The 19,091-nt window shown below is 39.1% G+C and overlaps 2 protein-coding genes across 3 annotated transcripts; both read left to right on the top strand.

The window, feature by feature from the left end:
- Nucleotides 1–6,514: 6,514 nt before the first annotated feature.
- On the top strand, nucleotides 6,515–11,019 carry LOC122767728 (migration and invasion inhibitory protein). Of its 2 annotated transcripts, none has more exons than XM_044023183.1 (9): nucleotides 6,515–6,848; nucleotides 7,646–7,824; nucleotides 8,307–8,430; nucleotides 8,518–8,629; nucleotides 8,730–8,809; nucleotides 8,935–9,061; nucleotides 9,433–9,529; nucleotides 9,976–10,095; nucleotides 10,181–11,019. In XM_044023183.1, exons 1-9 carry the CDS (start codon nucleotides 6,602–6,604, stop codon nucleotides 10,304–10,306), a joined length of 1,212 nt encoding a protein of 403 aa, XP_043879118.1. In that variant the 5' UTR covers nucleotides 6,515–6,601; the 3' UTR covers nucleotides 10,307–11,019. The 2 variants fall into 2 exon arrangements, with proteins under 2 accessions (XP_043879118.1, XP_043879117.1); XM_044023182.1 differs by having other exon boundaries at nucleotides 8,718–8,809.
- Nucleotides 11,020–12,737: 1,718 nt separating this feature from the next.
- Nucleotides 12,738–18,665, top strand: tnfrsf1b (tumor necrosis factor receptor superfamily, member 1B). Its single transcript, XM_044023127.1, has 9 exons — nucleotides 12,738–12,969; nucleotides 14,218–14,323; nucleotides 15,258–15,383; nucleotides 15,481–15,639; nucleotides 16,754–16,847; nucleotides 16,941–17,206; nucleotides 17,300–17,386; nucleotides 17,577–17,635; nucleotides 17,923–18,665. The coding sequence occupies exons 1-9, from the start codon at nucleotides 12,919–12,921 to the stop codon at nucleotides 18,460–18,462; spliced, it is 1,488 nt and encodes a 495-aa protein (XP_043879062.1). The 5' UTR covers nucleotides 12,738–12,918; the 3' UTR covers nucleotides 18,463–18,665.
- The last annotated feature ends 426 nt before the right edge of the window (nucleotides 18,666–19,091 follow it).

Below are 19,091 nucleotides of genomic sequence, written 5' to 3'. Positions count from 1 at the left end.
TACAGTTCGGCATTGACATGGCACGCATAGTGTCAGCTCAGCTCGCTTGGAACCAGGTACTATCGCTAATGGAAAAGCAAAATTCGAGTCGAGTCGAGTCACACTAGTGGAAACACGCCATTACACCATCAGTGTAATACCTTCACATTCATACAGATAGAACATAGTATTACCATAATATTGCTTCCCTATAAGAAAATTATTAGCACAGCATTATCATATTGTTACTGTGCTGTGATGTTAAGTGTTACCAGAAGAATCTGAGGAGGCACAATGACTAAACATCTGATTTTTATTATCCAAACACTCACCGCCACCTGTGTCATCCCTCTGTCCGTCCGTCCGTCCGTCCGTCCTAGAGCCTGGGGAGATTTGTCTTCAGAGACGTCTTGGACCTCTGGCCTGGTGTCAGATTGAAATGGCACCTCGTCCAGACTCATTATCAGATAGATTAAACACACTAATTAGCTGATAATTACGAGACAGTGGGGGCCACAGCGTGCCTGGCAGATGCCCAGTGGCTCAGGTGCCGCTGCTGCTGCTGCTGCTGCTGCTGCAGTGTAAACAAGTTAGGTGGAGAGCGATTTCAGTCAAACCCAAATTAGAAGCACAACACTGTTTTTTTTAGGATGCATTAGTATGTTAAAGATATCTTATAACGCTCACAGGCAACAGCAGATTCCAGTCATGTGGGGGCGCGTCACAGGAGGCAGAGGAGGCCTGCGATCGTTCATTATTTATTCATATCCGTATTTAGCCGAGGATGTTTCCATCTCATACATTTGTTGTGTTAAGCGTTTCTGTGAGAGTGCAGTTAATTTGAATTTCAAATGTTGATCTTAAATCTTTAATTTGATGTTCTGAAAGTCTAAAAGTTCTGAAGTTGAGTACAGTTAGATACATAGATGTAGACGATTCATGCTCAACAACACCTTTAAATTCAAATACTTGACAAAAAGATAATGATCATGTAAGCTCATGTTACTAGGTTTTATTCCTACAGGGAAAAATGAATGTCTTCCTCACAAACAACTATGTAATCTGGTGTAAAAAAATATTACATTTCATCACACAAGCCTCACCAAGGGCCCACGAAGCCGAAGCATAGATTCAACTTTACGCTTGTGAAAGTCTTAAAAGAAAGCGACTTTATCTTTGGCTCCATTTACTAAAGCGCTTGTGTGAAAATAATGTATTTGAGCTTTTACTCAAGCGTCAGTGCTTTTATTTTAAAGGGTGATTGCTTTTTCTTTTATACATTTAGGTTATAAGAATGTGCAACATAGAGTGTCTTATATCCTTTTTTTCAGCACAAGCTCGGCAATCTGATGGAAACTACATAAACACACCTGAGCAAAAAGTACTGAAAATGTTTAAAATCAGATTGAATTTGTGAACATTTGGAAACACGTCACAGTTCAAAGGTCACTTGGCTCGTTTTTTATGAACAAAAACAAAAGAAAAAAGGTCTATTTTGTGACTTCTTTACAATTGTTGCTACTTTATATATATCACTATCAAAAAATGTGATATAAAATGAATCACAACATTGACTCAACAACACATAAGGCAATTTTAAAGCCTGAATATGTGACACACCCCCAGGATGTCCATATAAGGAGTTGTGTATTATTCACACGGTAAATTACTTTTCCAGGTCTGAAAACTTTTCCAGTCTTTGCTCTCAGTGTTTGTGCTTGCAGTTTTTTTTCCAGCGTGTGTGTGTGTGTGTGTGTGTGTGTGTGTGTGTGTGTGTGTGTGTTGCTTGTGCCATTTTTTTTACCCCGATCATTACCATACTTCAAAACATCAAACCTTTACCTCGCCGAAGGACTCTGGACGGTATACGTTTTGAGTTCAATGCCGGCTACTCTGTTGGTTTTGCAAGAGCGAGTTTAATTATGTTAAAGTGGGGAAGCTCAGATACGATCATTGGAGATTTATTCGCTGCGAGGCAGTGTCTCTCTGCAACAGCCCGAACATTGAACTGTCTCAATGATTGGTGGACCTGGAAAACAAGCTTTAAAGCTTTTTAATTAGGCTGTTGTTGATGACTGCTGCTGTATGAATTTGATGGAGCAGGCTGTTCAACTTTGCTTAAAAGCCTGTGGCAGCTTGAAAACTCTCACTGCTAGTTCATACGTTTAGGGGAAACAATATGAAAAAAATTACCATGTGTTGCGTAACGTGTGCCAAATAACAATGTTCCTTATCGTTGTTCGTAATTACTCGGCGTATACCGTATGCTATTTTGCATTTCTGTCCTTTTCAGCTATGCCTTAAACTATTTTTGATGCCTGCAGCTCGACAATATAGCAATCAGCGCTTCACATTCTCTCCTACTTCTTAATTATGTCCCACAATAAATATTCGGCAATCGGCAGTCAGCATAAACATTTGAATCTTTAATTTCAGTGTTGAATGTTTAAATAAGCTTCTTTTAAAATGTGGGACCCTATGATGAGGTTATATAAGTGAGATGATTCTTATATAAGGACGATTTCCCAACAGCTGTAGAGATTGGATGGGAAAAAAAAAAGGTGGTGTATTGATTTTTAGTCAGTCAGTGGTAAAAGCGGCTGAGGAAGTCCATCTTTCTGATATGACAGCCTTTATGTGCTCTCTCCCTCTCTGTCAACTCAGTGGCATTCAGTCGGATTCATTGTCTCCTCTCGGTCAGAAACAAAGGCCCGTGATTAACTGATATGTTCTTCCTCTGCTGATTTACTGCATGTGTTTCGCAGGCCTTGGAGAAGGCACACAGGCCATTAAGCACAGCGGCGACATAAAAGCCTCAGAACGAGGACACAATGGCGACGAACTCGGAAGAAACTAACCTGAAGCTGACTTAATGTTTTCTGTCCCCCTTTGACCACCGCTTCCAGAGGTTTAACATGTCGTAATGTATGTGCCCGTGGTTGCGGAGGTCGCTCTGGACGTTTTCACTGGCGTCTAACGCTCCTCACTCTTGGATCAGGCAAAACCCAAGCGTGGCAGCGCATAATTGCTTTGGGAATAAATTCTTTGAAAAGAAGTAAAAGGGGCCATTAAAAAAGAAAGGGTAATCTACTTAGGCAGTGCCTGCTTTACCCGAAAGTGTTTTATCAGTGTTCCTCTCTCCGTCTCTCTGAACATGTGTTTTCTATTCACTTAATATAGAAAGGATACTGTAAACTGAACGTACCCTGCTTTCAGCTTCTTAGGTATTAAAGGTGTTTTCCCACTCTGATTTACAATTGTAAATACCTCCTGTAAACCCAAAAACAAACAGTCAATTTCTACTGATATTACTTTGTCAAATTAATGTGTAACTGCACAGCAGTGATTAGAAAAATCATAACAAGAGGAGGAAATGTGAGTCCCAGAGAGCTGTTTTTCCTGGATTCATTAAAAAAACACTGTAATAGTGTGTCATTTTCATGCACGTATTAGCAATAATAAAAGTATATTCCAGATCAAAGTTTGGTCATTAGAATAATTATACATCTGTGTTATACCTTCACATGAGAATGTTTGTGAATGGAAATTGATCATTACATTATTTCCATTATTATTACCAAGCTAGAAATCAGATGGCGCGACCCTTTTGCAAACTTAACATTACTTTATTATTACTGTAATGTAATGTAATGTAAAGGTTACCTCAGTGTGCACCAGTAGTAACAAGTAGATTTATCTCAGAAAGTGTCTTTGATTCAACATGTCATTTACAAAATATTTGACTTTTACCAGTTACTAACAAATAGATATTAAATTTGTCCAACGAGTTCAAATGCTATGTATAAACATTAATGAATCAGCAATACAAATATAATGTGTATTGCTTTACTTTCTGGATGTGAATACTTGAAACCAAGTTGACAAACGCTGCTCGAGTTGCTCTTTATCTTAAAAAAACCCCATCATATTAAACCATTAAATTCAACATGAGCGAGTCACTCTCTCTCTCTCTCTCTGTGGTCTCTGACAGGTGCAGTGACAGTAAACCCTCCTGGCTGCAGGTCTTTTTACTCTCCACTCTCTGTCACTCAGGTTTGGAACAGCTAGGACAGCTCTAATCCTCCTTATCTTAATAACATCCACCACTATCTCAGCAGCAACGGGCACAATCGACCCCCCTCCCTGGCCCCCCAGCGAACAGAAAACACATCCGTCTCCAATCCTGTTGGTCTGAGGCTCTTTGGTTGGTCTTTTACTCGCTGGTAATACCACATGTTGTTGTGCTTTGTCAGTCTCACCTATTTGAAGGAGAACTGCTTCCAGAAAAAAAATATTAAAAGCTTGTTGATGTCGTTGAAAAGAAAAGACGGCTCGTGTTATCGTAGAATACAGACACACACACACAAACACAGCAGATGCATACTTTGGCTTTGGGCTATTTTATTCCTTTTTCCTTCTCATATTCCCCCTGTGATGACGGCCACTCAGCAACAGAGGACTCCTGAGGGACTTTTCACAAATCACTTGAAAAAGTATATATAATAATAGCTGCAAGCAGCAAAGCCATAGTGCCATGTTGTCATTTCTGGAATTAAATTAATGTGATGGTCTCGTTTGACCGTAAGGTCGAGTGATTGTTTAACATTGTATTTTGGCAAATAGATGAGTGTTCTTCTTTTCATAAGATGTTTTCTAAATGCCTGACATCTGAGTGACTTTTTATTTATTAGCTTTATTTAATTTAACCTTTATTTAAGAACCCATCGAGATCGAAATCTCTTTTGGCCAAGAGGTCACCAGTGCACGTCATAGTAAGTATTAGAGAAACAATAATATAAGTGTGTATAAAGTTGGATAAAGACGTATCGCTCTATTAACAGTACTTTTACAATTGAGGGCAAAGTGAATTATGCAATTTAAATATACATAATATTTGTCTTTCATACAGGACAGAACAGAAACACATGTGACACATCCATCCTCTCCTTAACAAATCAAAACCCCATTGCTTGAGCCATGTTTATGGTGTCATAAAAAACAAAAGATACAAGTAATTCCATATTTTGTTTTTTGTTTTTGTTTTTGATGTGTCTCTTCTGTACGTAATGAACGATGAAGCGTTCCGGCTGCAGGCGATAATTGCCTAGCTCCCAACAGTGGGGGTGTAATTAAAGAACCCGGGAGGAGTAAATGACTTCATGACTGGCACCATTTAATGATAATGGGGTGAACCTCCACACCACTGTGGTCAACTAATCATACTGGCCTGGCCCGGACAGCTTGCAGTGCAAATGAGCCGTGACTGGAATACTGAGCAGCCGCCCACCCACGCAGCTCCACACTGGTCACGCCACGGGGGATCAGACATAGGATTATGTCTTTGACCCCGCACCACCTGCAACACTGTCGTTACTGTCGTCATGGACGAACAGGTTTAATGTAAATAAACTAATGTTATCAAGCCTCCCAGTGGTGGATGTGTGTGTACCATTGTTGGCACTTTCTTGAGCACATGGTGTCCTTGAAGACCAAATCAGTGATGAGGAAAAATCAATACACTGGATTATCAACCATCCGCCAACATGTAGTTACAGAAAATGAACGGTTATCGTGGCATGCATTTATCTAGATCGAGCACCTCAACCCGTCAAAACATTCAAATTAGACGTCACATACAATATTCCGTTTACAAAAAGGGAACGAACGCTGAGGTGGCGTTGTGTTGGGTTCTTACAATCAGATCATCTTTAGGAGGTGGCATGTTGTGTGCAGAGGAGTGTCGTGCAACATGTGCACCTTTTATTCATTAGTACAGCCAAGAAAAAGTGATTAAAAAGCAATTAAACCCTGCACTGACTGGACATCTGGTGAGTGTTGCCATCAATCAGTGGCATTAAATCTAATGCTATTAAATGCCACATATAACCGTCCACAAGAGCCTTTCTGTATGGAGACCGTAAATTGACTGTAGGTGTGAATATGAGAGTGAAGGTTGTTTGTCTCTATGTCATCTGGTTTTAACTCCAGCAGTTTGTCAGTGCCCAATATGTGACACCATAGGTTAAAGGTTGAAGCTACCAATGGTGTTGTACCAATTCTAATGCCATGTAAATCTTGGAGGCTAGGGCTGCAACCACTGACTTTTCCCATGTTAATCAATTAGTTATTGCATCCATAAACGGTCAAAATTGTGTGGACTTTTACTAAAAAGAACAATAAATTATTTAGTAATTGGTCAATAATCACTTAATCAATCTATGGCAAGTAATTTGTATTTAGAAGTGAGAAGCATTCGAATTTATGCAATCAGTAACAATATATTGTACCATTGTACAAAACAATTGGGTTTTTTTTTTTTACACATCAAATTACAAAGCATGTGATAAACGTTCCCATTGAAACATCCTTTTTTTAACTGATCGCTGCCTAACGGAAGTAAATGCGCCCTCTGCTGTCCATCATCATGTACTGTAACGCAAATGTGTGCCTGTCACTTTAAGAAAAACCTTGGACGGTGACGCCACGTGACGAGAAGTACAGTCACAGCCAATCAGATCATTGTTGTCAACGCGTTGTTGTTGTGGTTTGATTTGATTCACAATGGGAAAACGGTGACTTTGGAGGACTTTAATTGATCTTAACTCGGTCCAAACTTGAAATAATGTCGTCCTCTAGTCGACTAGACCTTCTGCGAGAGCGCAACAAAGACTTACTGAAGCAGTTGAAGGAGCAGAGCGAGAAACTGGAGCTTTTGCGCGGTTACTTTCGGAGCCGCGAGGAGGACGGAGATGGTGAGGCAGAGGCAGAGGCGAGGAGCCGGTCTGAAGAAGTGGTGGTGACCCGGACCGATGGAGAACGCGGTCCCGCCCAAGCCGCCCTCTCCGAGCAAACTACCCTGAAGTTTGCAGGTAGTTAAACATTTACACCCAGGCCGAATTCCTAAGACAAGTCCGTAGACTTAAACAGAATTGACTGCCAGGTCCAAGACGTTCCCAATTTGAATTATTTTGAAACATAAAGCTGTAAAATCTACTTCACAGCTAATACCTAGGATAGCCGTATTTGCTAAAGCGCTAGCTACATATTTTGTAGTGTTAGTTTGTGACAATGAAACCATCTATTTATTATTGATAAATGGTTCGACAGCTGATTTGACAATCTGTTAATTGGTTCGATTGGGAATTTTATAAAATCACAACAAATCATCTCAATTTCATCTTCTCAAATTGTTTAAGTAAGGTGCATATTTATGTGTTTAAACGTACACAGTTTTACAGTTTGTTTACTTCACCAACACTTCTCTACTTCTCACACTTGCAAATACACTGTGTATATATAAATATTGTATATACTCTATAACCTGCTATTGCATCGTAAAAATAATAATAGTACTAAGCCCACATTACCTACTTTTTTTAACCACTCTTATTACTTAACCTTTCTATAACTCTGTTAAACGTATTGTTTTATAACACATTTGATCAGTTTTGTTGTAGTCAAAGTCATTGTATGTGTATTAACTACATTTAACCTTTAAAGCCAGTTTGTGGACAAAACTAAATATTTGAGGGCATTGTCATGTCATGGTTTAAGAAACATGCACTGGCATTTTACACAATTTTCTGCATTTTATTGACAAAACAACCAATTGATTTATTGAGAAATAATCTAAAGATTGAAAGATGTTTCTCTGTGTCCCCCTCAGATTTGTGTGACAATAAAACAGGCACTGAGAGCAATGTTCCTACACCACCTGTGACCTCCAAATGTGAAAGAACTACTCAACAAACAGACTCCCCACCAGACAGTGATGGTCGTCTTCGAGTACAGGAAACGAGTCCACATGGCCTCAAGTCCTGTTTAGCAAAGAACAACAAAGAGCAGGTAAGCTAAGGACACAAGACTTGACTGTGAGGTGATTTCCACTACGGTGAAACAATAATTAATTGATTACTAAATTAACCATCAATTATTCTGATTGGTGTTTTCGGATTGTTCAGCTTCTATAATGTGAATATTCTGTTTTTTTTGCTCCATATAACAAAGAAATCATTTAAACTGAATTGACAGATTATCGTTAGTTGCGGCCCTAATTTCCACACTATAAACCAATTTCTTTAAAGCTGTAGCACTTAACTTTTAAATATAAATGAATGCCCTTCACATTCAGTTGGACTGTGGCTGAAAATACCAAGAAGCGCCCAAGAAAAGAACCTGCTAAACATAATACGTAATCATCAGTCTATTTAAATGGTAGATCTGTATATTTTATATTTGTGCTTTACACTTTTAGTATTAATTCTCTGCCAATTGAAGTTGAAGTAGATCATACTAATAGCAACTCTCCTCAATATTTGTATCGGTAGAGAGAGATGCAACGGCGAGTCACATTTCAGTCTCACGACTGTGAAGAGCCTGCACCTGATTGTGAAGTACCTGCAACTGACAGGCATCATTTGCAGCCCTTACTTGGATATGACTGGATAGCAGGTACTCCTCATTGTCTCTCGGTGTTTACATCTCTTTGTAAACATCTCCTAACAGAAGAGGTGTGTTTTTTCTGTTTTTTCCTCTAAGGAGTTCTGGATTCTGAGGACACCGTTACCCAGTGCTCTGACGAGTTCTTCAATGACCTGCATGTTTTCCGATCCCTCTATAAAGATGAATGTGTCCACAGTTCAACTGCAGAGTGAGCTTTTTCCTCATTTGATTGCACTTGTGACTAATTCAAGTTGACTCCTGATTGATGATTGCCTAAATAAATCACTATTAATTAGCTCCCTTAATAGATTTTCTGAGGAGAACCAATCAGGGCTGGACCTGCTAACAGACAAGGATGATCCACAAGCTCACACAGACACTCATAAATGTAAGGGGGGTGATTTATTTCAATACCTCTATTTCCTTTCAAGTAGTCAATTTTGTTTTTTGTTTTTTGTTTTTATTCCAGCTGAAGTAAACCGTGTCTCTACTTCCTTCTCACTTCTTATCCAGGTACGTTCTCGTACAGGATTAACAGCAGACTGTTCCCTGCGCCGCTTCACTCTCGGGAGTGCTGTCCTGTGTGCAAAAAGCACAAGTCGTCCCATCCTCACACTACAGCAGACCCAGCTCTAATCAGGTTATTATGATGTGTACCTAAACTGCTTTTATAACGTCGGAGTGTGCAGTACATGCTTGGTGCCGTGATCACAAAACACCCTGTTACACCCTGCTCAGTGTTTTTAGCAAATGAATGAATATGTAAAATATATATCTAAAAAAAAATGTCTCTAGTATCATAGCTTAATGGGCAAAGATTGGAGGCAAAAAATTACAATTTGAGCTATTTCAGTTACATCTAGGTGTGAAAATTCTTCTATGACTGTCACGGTGTTGTCATTTTATTGTATAGCGTATAGTAAACATTATATGAGTCTCTGATGATGGCAAATCCTTTCTTCTGACTCTAAAGTTCATGTTCTTGTACCTTTTTTCTTCTTCAACTGAAAGGGTCAGTCTCCCCCGCTCCACTGTTTTGCCACCACACAAGTACAAAGCACATCGGCGATGCAGTTTTGACCCCACTGATAGTTTGGGGTTACCATCGGTGAGTACATTTTAAAAACCCACTGCATGATGATTGTTCATAGGAATTAATGTTTACTTTTATACATTTTAGCAATGTTCCGCTGGATTCTTTTATGGTTTCGCACCAGTGACTTCCGTTGCTACAAATATTCTCTTTAATCTGATATTTTAGGAACAGCTTGAAATAAATGTTTTACATTTGTCAAAAATATTCCCAAAGACTCTGTTTTTGGCCACATCAACTTTGTATTCAAATTTAGCAAATGTCTGGATTGGATAACATGATGAGAGATGATATTTCAGATTCACGTAGTCAAGGGTTATATGATTATATTCCCTGTGACCTCATAATGTTCTGCAGAAACAGAACATCAAATTCTGCAGAATTTGATGAGTTAGTGGAGGCGTGCTGTGTCAGGGCCGTAGTTCCACTTCACATTTTTAAATGTCTTCTTTGTTTTCCAGCACTGTCTCTCAGGGTGGTCACACACAGCTCAGAGCACCGTGCCACCTCCCAGCAGCCTCGATATGCGAAGCAGTCTAAACACAAAGAGCTCAGCACAGGTGACGTACAAGGAACTAGAGGTGAGGCACTGTATGTCAAAGTGAAAATGTTGTTGCAGCGTCAAGTGGAGCAATCATTTCCAATCATGATTGCTTTATTTTTCAGGATGCGTCCACGCCGCAAATGTCTGCTGACCAGATAGCAAATGTGTCAAAGCTGCCGCGGCACAACTTTCGACACTTCTCCCCAAAAAGAAAAAAAATAGGAAACACGTCTTACCAAGTGTGCTGACAAACCACATCTATTTTTAAAATAACCAATTTTCACACCCCCAAGATAAGTTTTTATAGAAGTGTATAACAGATATATCAAGATCATTGCTCAATTGAATATGTATTTTCAAACTTGCCTTGGTCTCATGAGATAATGCAGCTTACATGACATGAGGTTTAGTTTTAGTTCTTCATTTTCCCTGAACAGATTCACTTCAGCATGTGACTACCAGAAACAAGAGGGCATGACATTATGCCATAGAAAAAGACATCACATATACAATTATTTAGCAAAGGGCAAGTTTAAGCTGCCTTTGCAAATGTTACGACACGAAGGAACTAATGTTTGGATTATCTCTGTTGCTTAGAGATACCGATTAGCATTTCCCTGTCTAGCTGTAGGCCTTGGCTACCAGGTTCATACACACTTCTGTTTTTAACTTCCCCAATGTGATACCATCAACACAATAGAGACAAAGGCTGCATGTATTATACAGATGTTGCATTTCACAGGAAACCGCAATTGACACATTGTTGACATCCCACCTATGACACATCTGTTTCCACTTTTTGTCTTGTATACAAGACAAATATATATATTTATTTGGGGGGACTAAGAAAATACAAACTGTCCTGGGATAGGTTCAGTGTTCTTAATCATTTGTAATATCAACAGCAATGTGATTACAATTGTTTGAGTTGTTTGCAATAAATATGACGATGGTGACACCACAGCGGTTCAGGTGCTCTTTTTACTTTTTGATTGTTCTTGCACTGAGAAAGTTGCACTTCATTTTTGTTGAATGACAATACATATTCGATTTTCCAGTCAGTTGTTTAAATATCTTAAAAGGAATACATCACCGATTTGCATTTAGCTTTGTATTACTAGAATAGGGGTATTTTTAAAAGATTGTGCTTCCCAACCTCAGTTTCCCCTCAGTCGAGAGATATCATCATTCTTTTTTTTGTTACGTGTCCACAGTGACACTTGGTTCTGAGCCTTGAAACTGCAACACTAATTCCATACTTTTTAGACCCACTCGTAGGGGGACGGGACCTCATTCCCAGAATGTAAACAGTGTCTGCCATCTTTGCTAACAGCTACGCTAACAGGACCATGTGTCATTGGTAACAAAGAAAAGAATGAAGATATCTCTCAACTCAGGGGAAACTGAGGTTGGGAAGCACACTTTTTCAAAAATACTAGACCTATTCTAGTAATACAAAGCTAAATGCAAATGTGTGAAGTATTCCTTTAACTAGTATGTTTAACTCAACAGTAAAGTACTTTGCCCAAGATCAATGTAGTAACTGCCATGACCTCCTCATGAAAGTGAGGTTTTAAAGCATTCCAAGGTAAATTACATTTCTACAGCGCAGCAAAAAAACTGATTCAATTCTATAAGTTATTAAATGTATAAGGCACACAGATGACATGGCCATCACTGCTCCTCTTCAGAGAGATGCTGAGGATGTAGGAGGGGAAACTTTATAATGAAATGTCAGCAACTCTCGCAGGAACCAACAGAGTGAAGAAAATGAGCATGAAACTGGGCACAAGTGTGCATTTGTACTGCTGTGTAGATATGAGAGAGGGAAGTTTCTGCAGTAAAGTAGTTGTGGTTAAAACAGGCTTCTGTGCCTTTTCTCAGTAACACTTCAATTGCTGCTAACCAACAGTCACCGGGGATCTCAACCTGAGGTTAACATTTGTATTGTAATTTCCGTTGTATCTGTATTGTAATGTAACACTTAGCTACATAATTGAAGCAAAGAGATTAAAATGTACAATAATTAAACATTGGCTATCATAGTTGAACAGTTGGTGTTCACACTGCATCTGGACTCAATCTGTGTCTGTGTCCACTTCCTGTTTTGGCGCTGACTCCAAAATGCCACAGTGCACATTTTCCAGCAATTAATGCAAATAAAACGAGACGCGTTGGGGTGCAACCTGGAGAAATAGCTGACATCACATATTTGAGTATGTTTTTGACTTGTTCCTATTTTACATTCAACCTTTTTTGCTCAACACTAACTACCATAGTAGTCTATTTGATTTATGAAGATCCTTGAGCACACATTGTAGCAGTCTGAGGACGCCGATGCTGACATGTTAAACACTTATTAAGCAGTGGGACATTGTTGTTACAATGTGGGGGGAAAAAGCTTCACCAATAATAATCTTTATAATCCCATTTTATGGATGTTATATTTTGTTTTTGTACATTTGAAAATTTCAAAAAAAAAAAGTTTTTTATTGAAACCATCTGTTTTCATTTCATCACTAAATCTAAGTTTTATGAATAAATAAACAGTCAGTACCAAGTCAAACAAAGGTAAATTCATTGCTTTGTCATCCTGTATATATATAGTTATAGTTATCTAGTTATCTACCACAGAGAATCAGTTATTGACACTAACCACATAATGCTTATTCACATCAGATCAGTGAAAAGGAGGTACCTAGAGCCCGCTTGCTCATTTCCTTCCTACAAACACTTGACTCAGGTCAAGGAAATTGCTTCTGCTCGCAGACTGTCGGCCCGCCTTAAAAAGAAATGAACAGCACGGCGCGCACACTGGTAGCTGTATCCTCACCGGTTTATTATTTCCTTTAAACAAGCCATGAAGAACATACTTGTACTCCTGGCTCTGCTGAGTGTCCGAACAAGCAAGGTAGGCTTTTATGCTGTCTGTCGGTCAGTCCTTAGGTCAGCTGTGCACTTCTGTAGGAGTTTGAATTGTTACTGTAAAGTGTCACTTATCTCAATGGATTCGAAGGAATGTGAAGTTTATTTGAAGATCTGTCAAATTTGACATGTTTCTGAAAATATAAATGCATTTACCTTTTTAACTCTGTCATTATTGAGTCTAAACCTTCTCCCCAGTTTCAAGACATTCCTGACATTCCCTTCCTGCATTAGTATCAGTGTGTGTGTGTGTGTGTGGCAGAGTGTGACAGCGTTTACAGTTCAGTTGAGAGTCAAACTGTAGACATTTGATGCACAGTCATGGTTTGGGGGGAACTTAAATGTTTTGCTTCTGTTGTCTGGCATCCAATGCACTTTCAGATTGAATGTTTTATTGTTTAATAGCCAGTTATGGAATGATGCAGTACTCTCTATTGTCTTTCACTATTACTGTGTATTCTTGGTAAAGATGAGCTTTTTTTCAGCCTGCACTAATGTTGGAAAAAAGCACGGAATGTACTCCTGGATGAGCTGTCAGTAAATAATAACCCAAGGCTTCCCAAAAGGTTCGCCTTTGTCTTTGCTTCCGGTGCTATCAGTGGTCACACCACAGTAGAAGCACAGTTTGTGTTTCAGAACCAAGGGCTTCTAGGTTACCGCCTCCACTTCCTGTAATACGAGAAATACACTGTCGCTGTCAGCATTTTCTTACTTTTGCTTGTCATCGACGGAGGGGGGGGGTGCGGTATGCACAAGACAGGTGTGTGAACCTGCTTCAGCGGCACCGATGCTGATATATTTTTGGTAAAAATTAGTAATATTCTTAGAGTTATGATGATGCAGGTGTGCAATGTCCAGGGCTCAGACATTTCAGAGGGGGCCCTCAGGTAGGGAGGGAGATCTTGCAGAACAAAGGCTGCCTGTTTGACCACGTCTGCAGGTATGCCCAAAAACACTTACAGTCACCACTCAAATTGGATGTTTTCTCTGCCAGCCACTGAATACATTTACTTTTTAACTCACTATCTTTACAGACTGGTTAAAGGTTCATATGGTTTGTCAGGCTTATACTGTACATGTCTAAACACAGACATGACATTGTCTATGTGTATATTTCAAAATGACTCACCCAAGTAGTTGAACGTGTGTGTCAGTGGGTTATGGGAAAAGACTGACATGTTCTCCACTATGTTAATCTAAGTCGCATAAATCAAGTATCACTCACTGTCCGTAGGTGTGCTCTCAGCCCTATGAGGCAGACTCGGACGGAAAATGTCACAACCCAACGAGAGAATACAGAGTAGATGACTCCAACCTGTGCTGCAAGAAATGCCCCCCCGGTAAGCACCATGCTGTTAATACAGCGAGGACCACAACTGCCACAAGTTTCATTTTCTCTCACAGACACATGCTGTACTGAAAGACCAAGTGCAAAAATGAAAGTTATTTGCGGGCACAGGTATTGAAACTGTGTTGGTAAAAGCTTAACTGTAGAAGGTGTGAAAAAAATAGTTTAGATGGAGACATTCAACCAGCAAACATGAAGAAAGTTACCTGTGTACACTCTTGATTGAATGTGTTTGTAAGTAGACAACCTCACGAGAAGTAGCAGAAAGATTAAGAAGTGGTATGGGTCAAAATGTTGTAGCAATAACACGTCACAGATGTTATGAACATGGCTTTTTTTTTTTCTCCACATAAAAGTGCTTTAGATTAAAGGAAACGTTGTGATTTATGACTGCCGGGATGTGTGTGGTGTGGCAGTGGTGCAGCAGGAATACGGACGCATTAATCAACATTAGTGTACTTACGTGTATTTCCTTTGGAAGCTTTTCCGTTAGAGCTGTCCACCACACCCAGCCTCCCTTAAAAAAAAAGGTGGCTTATGAAACCTAAAAGTTAAATAGAAAAGATCATCCAGTTTCTCCTCTGTGAAGTAAGGGAGGGTCGCAGTGGCTGTTTATCTGAATACATTTTTGCTGTGTCTCTTACTGCTATCAAGTATCCACGTTAAAAATGATTTAAATTAATAATAGCAACAATATTGTGAAAAGAACTTCACCAAAATCTAACTGTAAGTCACCGATATTAAGTACAGTACCTTCATTTTACTTTGGAATGAATGGTGCTATGAGTACAATACAAATCTTTGTGTCTTTGTGTTGTGCAGTTTGTGAACTTTGTTACAAACAACACACATTGCTGTTGTGAGATGAGGGACAAAAACCATGATGTGACTAGTATAGGTTGACGTTTGTGGGGTTTTTTTTTTAGGACAACGTCTGATACAGGAGTGCTCTCAAAATACAGACAGTGTGTGTGAACCGTGTGAACAAGGCCAGTACATGGAGAGCTGGAATTATGCTCGGAACTGCTTCTCCTGTGTCAAGTGCAAAACAAGTCAGTAGCTGCATTATAGACACATAGAAATAATGCTGAATTTATTCTATGTATGTTTGAATGTCTTAACATGTCTGTCTGTCTTGTCTATAACCAGAGAAAGGTCTGCAGTATGGCCAGGTCTGCTCCTCTACCACAAGGTCCAGTTGTGTCTGCCAGTCTGGCATGTATTGCATTATTGGATTTGATGACCCATACTGCACAGCATGTCAAAAGTACAGCCTATGCAGTGCTGGTTATGGAGTGTCTGTGTCAGGTACATTACATAACCTGCTTTCATGTGTACGTGTTTGCTATCCATGTTTTTCTTATTTTAAGGATGAAACTTTTTAAATGAGCCAACTTCATATTAGGGATGGGACCCTACCACTTTTTTTGTGTCCCATACCCATATCACAAACACAATACCGATATTAGTCCGATACAGTCATTTTAGACCTTCTGTTCTCCTAAAAAGAAGAAATAAACAGCCCAAACATGACTCGGCAAAAAAGCTTTTGCTTATTTTTATTTACCTTTTTGACAGTCATAGTGAAGTGTGTGATTTATAGGACTGTATTTTATCTGTCCGATATCCAAGCCAGTCATTCTGATCAGTCTCAGACCAATATTGATACTGACCGATACCGATTCCCATAACTACTTCATATGGTGAGGGTCGTGTTCAGTTCAGTTTCCCTTGTCAAGAATTATAATCAAAATGTCCACTTTTTTGCTTATTTTAACCATAAAAGGACCAGACAATGTCCTGTAACTAAGCACTTTTGGAACGTTTTGACACAAACAACAGATTTGGGGTGTTAAATATGAAATTTGAACACTATGAAGCATATTTACAATCACATTTTTTTGAGTCTCTCAATGTGCAAAAAAATGGAAAAAACAGAGACATCGATTCTCCGACTTCCCGAAACAGCGCGAGTGAATTTTCCGTAATAACCACATGTTGGCTTTGGCGTGCAACTTCTCAGTTTTCAGAAATAATTAAAATTTTTCTGATGCCACAAAACAGCATGTAGCTACAGTAATGCAAAATGTGCTTGTTTTTAAAGGGTTAATTCTATCATTCATATTAGCTGGGAGGAAACACTGATCTTAACAAGTAACAATTCAAGTAAATCAAGTTTCAAATTACAGCGTGTATTATTAAGTGGATTTACGAAACGTGATGTTTAAGACTGCAATGTAATCATGTTATTTATGTATTATTGTGTGCAGTATATATTATGTAATCATATTTCAGTCATCAAATTAATTGCATTCTATTCTTCATCTTCAAGATGAATTAAATGTGCACTGAATGTAAAGATTGAGATATGATATTTGATGGTGGAATGTGTACAAAATGCTCATTGTTGTGTTGTTCCCAGGGACGGCAAATTCAAATGTGAAGTGTAGACGTTGCCCTGATGGAACGTTCTCCGACACAAACTCCCACACTGACCCCTGTCGGCCGCACACAAAGTGGGTGAAGGGAAGGTCACATATTATGCTGCATTCAGCTGTGGGAAAATCCAACCTTTGACCTATTTCTTTGTTTTGGTTGTTTTTCTACAGGTGTCATGGGAAGGCAGTGGTACGGAACGGCAGCGCTACCTCAGACACAGTGTGTGAAAACACGGCGGCTGTTACATCAAAGCTGCTTCTAAGCAAAATAACAGGCCATCACCTTGACACTGTGTTCTCCACTGCAAGTACAATAAAGAGCAAAGACACTACTATGTCAGACTCCACACTGTCTGCCTGGCCATCTGTTTCAGAGGAAGTATCCAACCATACAACAAAAAGTCTCCCGTCGCCCACAGAGTCTGGCATTAACTTGGGTATGATTAAAATCCCTTATTTTCTGAGTGGTTATCCTGAGAAAAAAACTGTAAGGTATTTACACATTTCTCTCTTGTTTACGTCCGTGTTAGTTGCAGTGATTGCTGGGATCGTTGGATTCATTTTGTTTTTCATCACTCTCATTCTGGTATTCCTTTGTAAGCCAGTCTGGAAGAAAGGTAACTTCATCCTGTAAAAGAAGGCATAAATCATTTATTTTGAAGGGAAGATATGATTGTATCTACATTGCATTTATCTTCTATGACAACTTGAAATACACCTTTATTTATAAGTGTCATTATCTCAAAGTGTTTGCATCACATTTTCGTGACCTTACTCATTGTTTTCCTTTGCATTTTTTTCCCCCAGATGTTGCAAGATTTCATCATAAATTAGATGCAAATGGAAACTGTGAGAGCGATGATAAAGTAAGTTTTTCGTGTGACTGAATTCACTGTTTATTTTATAGTATATTGTTCATTATGCAAACAGTCAAGGGTAGTTTCATATTGAACTAATTAGTTCTGATTTTTGGATCTTTTATATCCACATATATGAGCGTATATAATACACATGCACAGCTGTAGCAGTGTAGTAGTTCAGGTTATGTATGAGAGCAGACTGTGGTAGATACACTGTTATGGATTCAACTAGGCAGCAATGAAAGAAAATAAACAAAGACTGATCTCCACTTCTTTCTTTTTTTTTTCTACAGCAGATCAGTCAGAATTATTTGGGAGAAACTCGGCTGACGTCATTCACAGTCGCCTCAACAGAACAACAGTGTCTGTTGGAGAAAGTGGCAACCTGCAGTGACTACAATCACTCTATTGAAACTTTAACCAGAACAGACGACTGCAGCAGCCAGGAGGAGATCGGCTCTTTGCAATCCACCGCTGTCCTTAACAACTCACACTGTGCTCTGTCAAGGCCCATGACTTTAATTTCCAATGCGGAGCCTGTCACACCTCAGCCCAGTGTCCCGTCTCTCGCTCAGTCCTCCTCTCAGCCTACAAGCCCACAGATCATCAGCCCTGTGACCACCAGTCCTCACGTCAACGTCAACATCACTTTCCACATAGGGAACGGGTCATGTGGCACGCCTGCTGTCATACCCACAAAGTTGACCGAACCAGACTGTAACCTCCCCTTTGGAGAGGAAGAGGAGTCCTTCAGCATCCCTCAGCAAGAGGATGGTAAACAGTCATTAATGTCAGTGCAGGACAGTACAGTATGTGAAGAGTCACCTGCATGAAATTAGAATTTAGGTTTACTTTGGTATCATGTAACATTAGGTTGGCATGTTTCTATCAGAACAAGACAGGACATTACAACACTGCCACACTGTGTATATGCATATATGTATATATTGAATATTTTAAATAATTGTGTAAATATTGTTTCTTTCAAGGTCAAGTACAAATAGTTGACAATTAAAAAAGTGTATATATTATGACATGTCACTGTTGTAGTCAATATTTCCATATTGTTAGGGGTTTTTTTAATCAAAGCCTGGTCTCCAACGTATAAAAACATCAAAATGTGTCTTAAACCTTTTGAAGTGATTTATGAGGTGTGGTGGCACAAACCTAAAGAATAATCTATTACAGATCTTTTACATTAAATCAAAACTATTAATAGATATAATTTTACTGTTTTTTTGTTTGTTTTTTTGAACATTAGTGAGGCATTGCTGAATTTGAAGCAATTTCATGTAGGTTGGTCATCGTTGCACAACTGATCCCTAATGTTGTGATGTATGATATAAGATTTTTATGACAAGATTTTGTTAGATTTTTATAATTTTGTTCATCATGGACCTGCAATTGCCAGTTACATGAAGTGGACTAAAAAGTAAAGTATAACTATTTGAAATGTAGTGGG

The sequence above is a fragment of the Solea senegalensis genome, linkage group LG4 (assembly GCF_019176455.1).
Source record: "Solea senegalensis isolate Sse05_10M linkage group LG4, IFAPA_SoseM_1, whole genome shotgun sequence".
Lineage (NCBI taxonomy): Eukaryota > Metazoa > Chordata > Actinopteri > Pleuronectiformes > Soleidae > Solea > Solea senegalensis.
The sequence above is the reverse complement of the archived record's forward strand: the minus strand, read 5'-3'. Positions and strand labels throughout refer to the sequence as shown.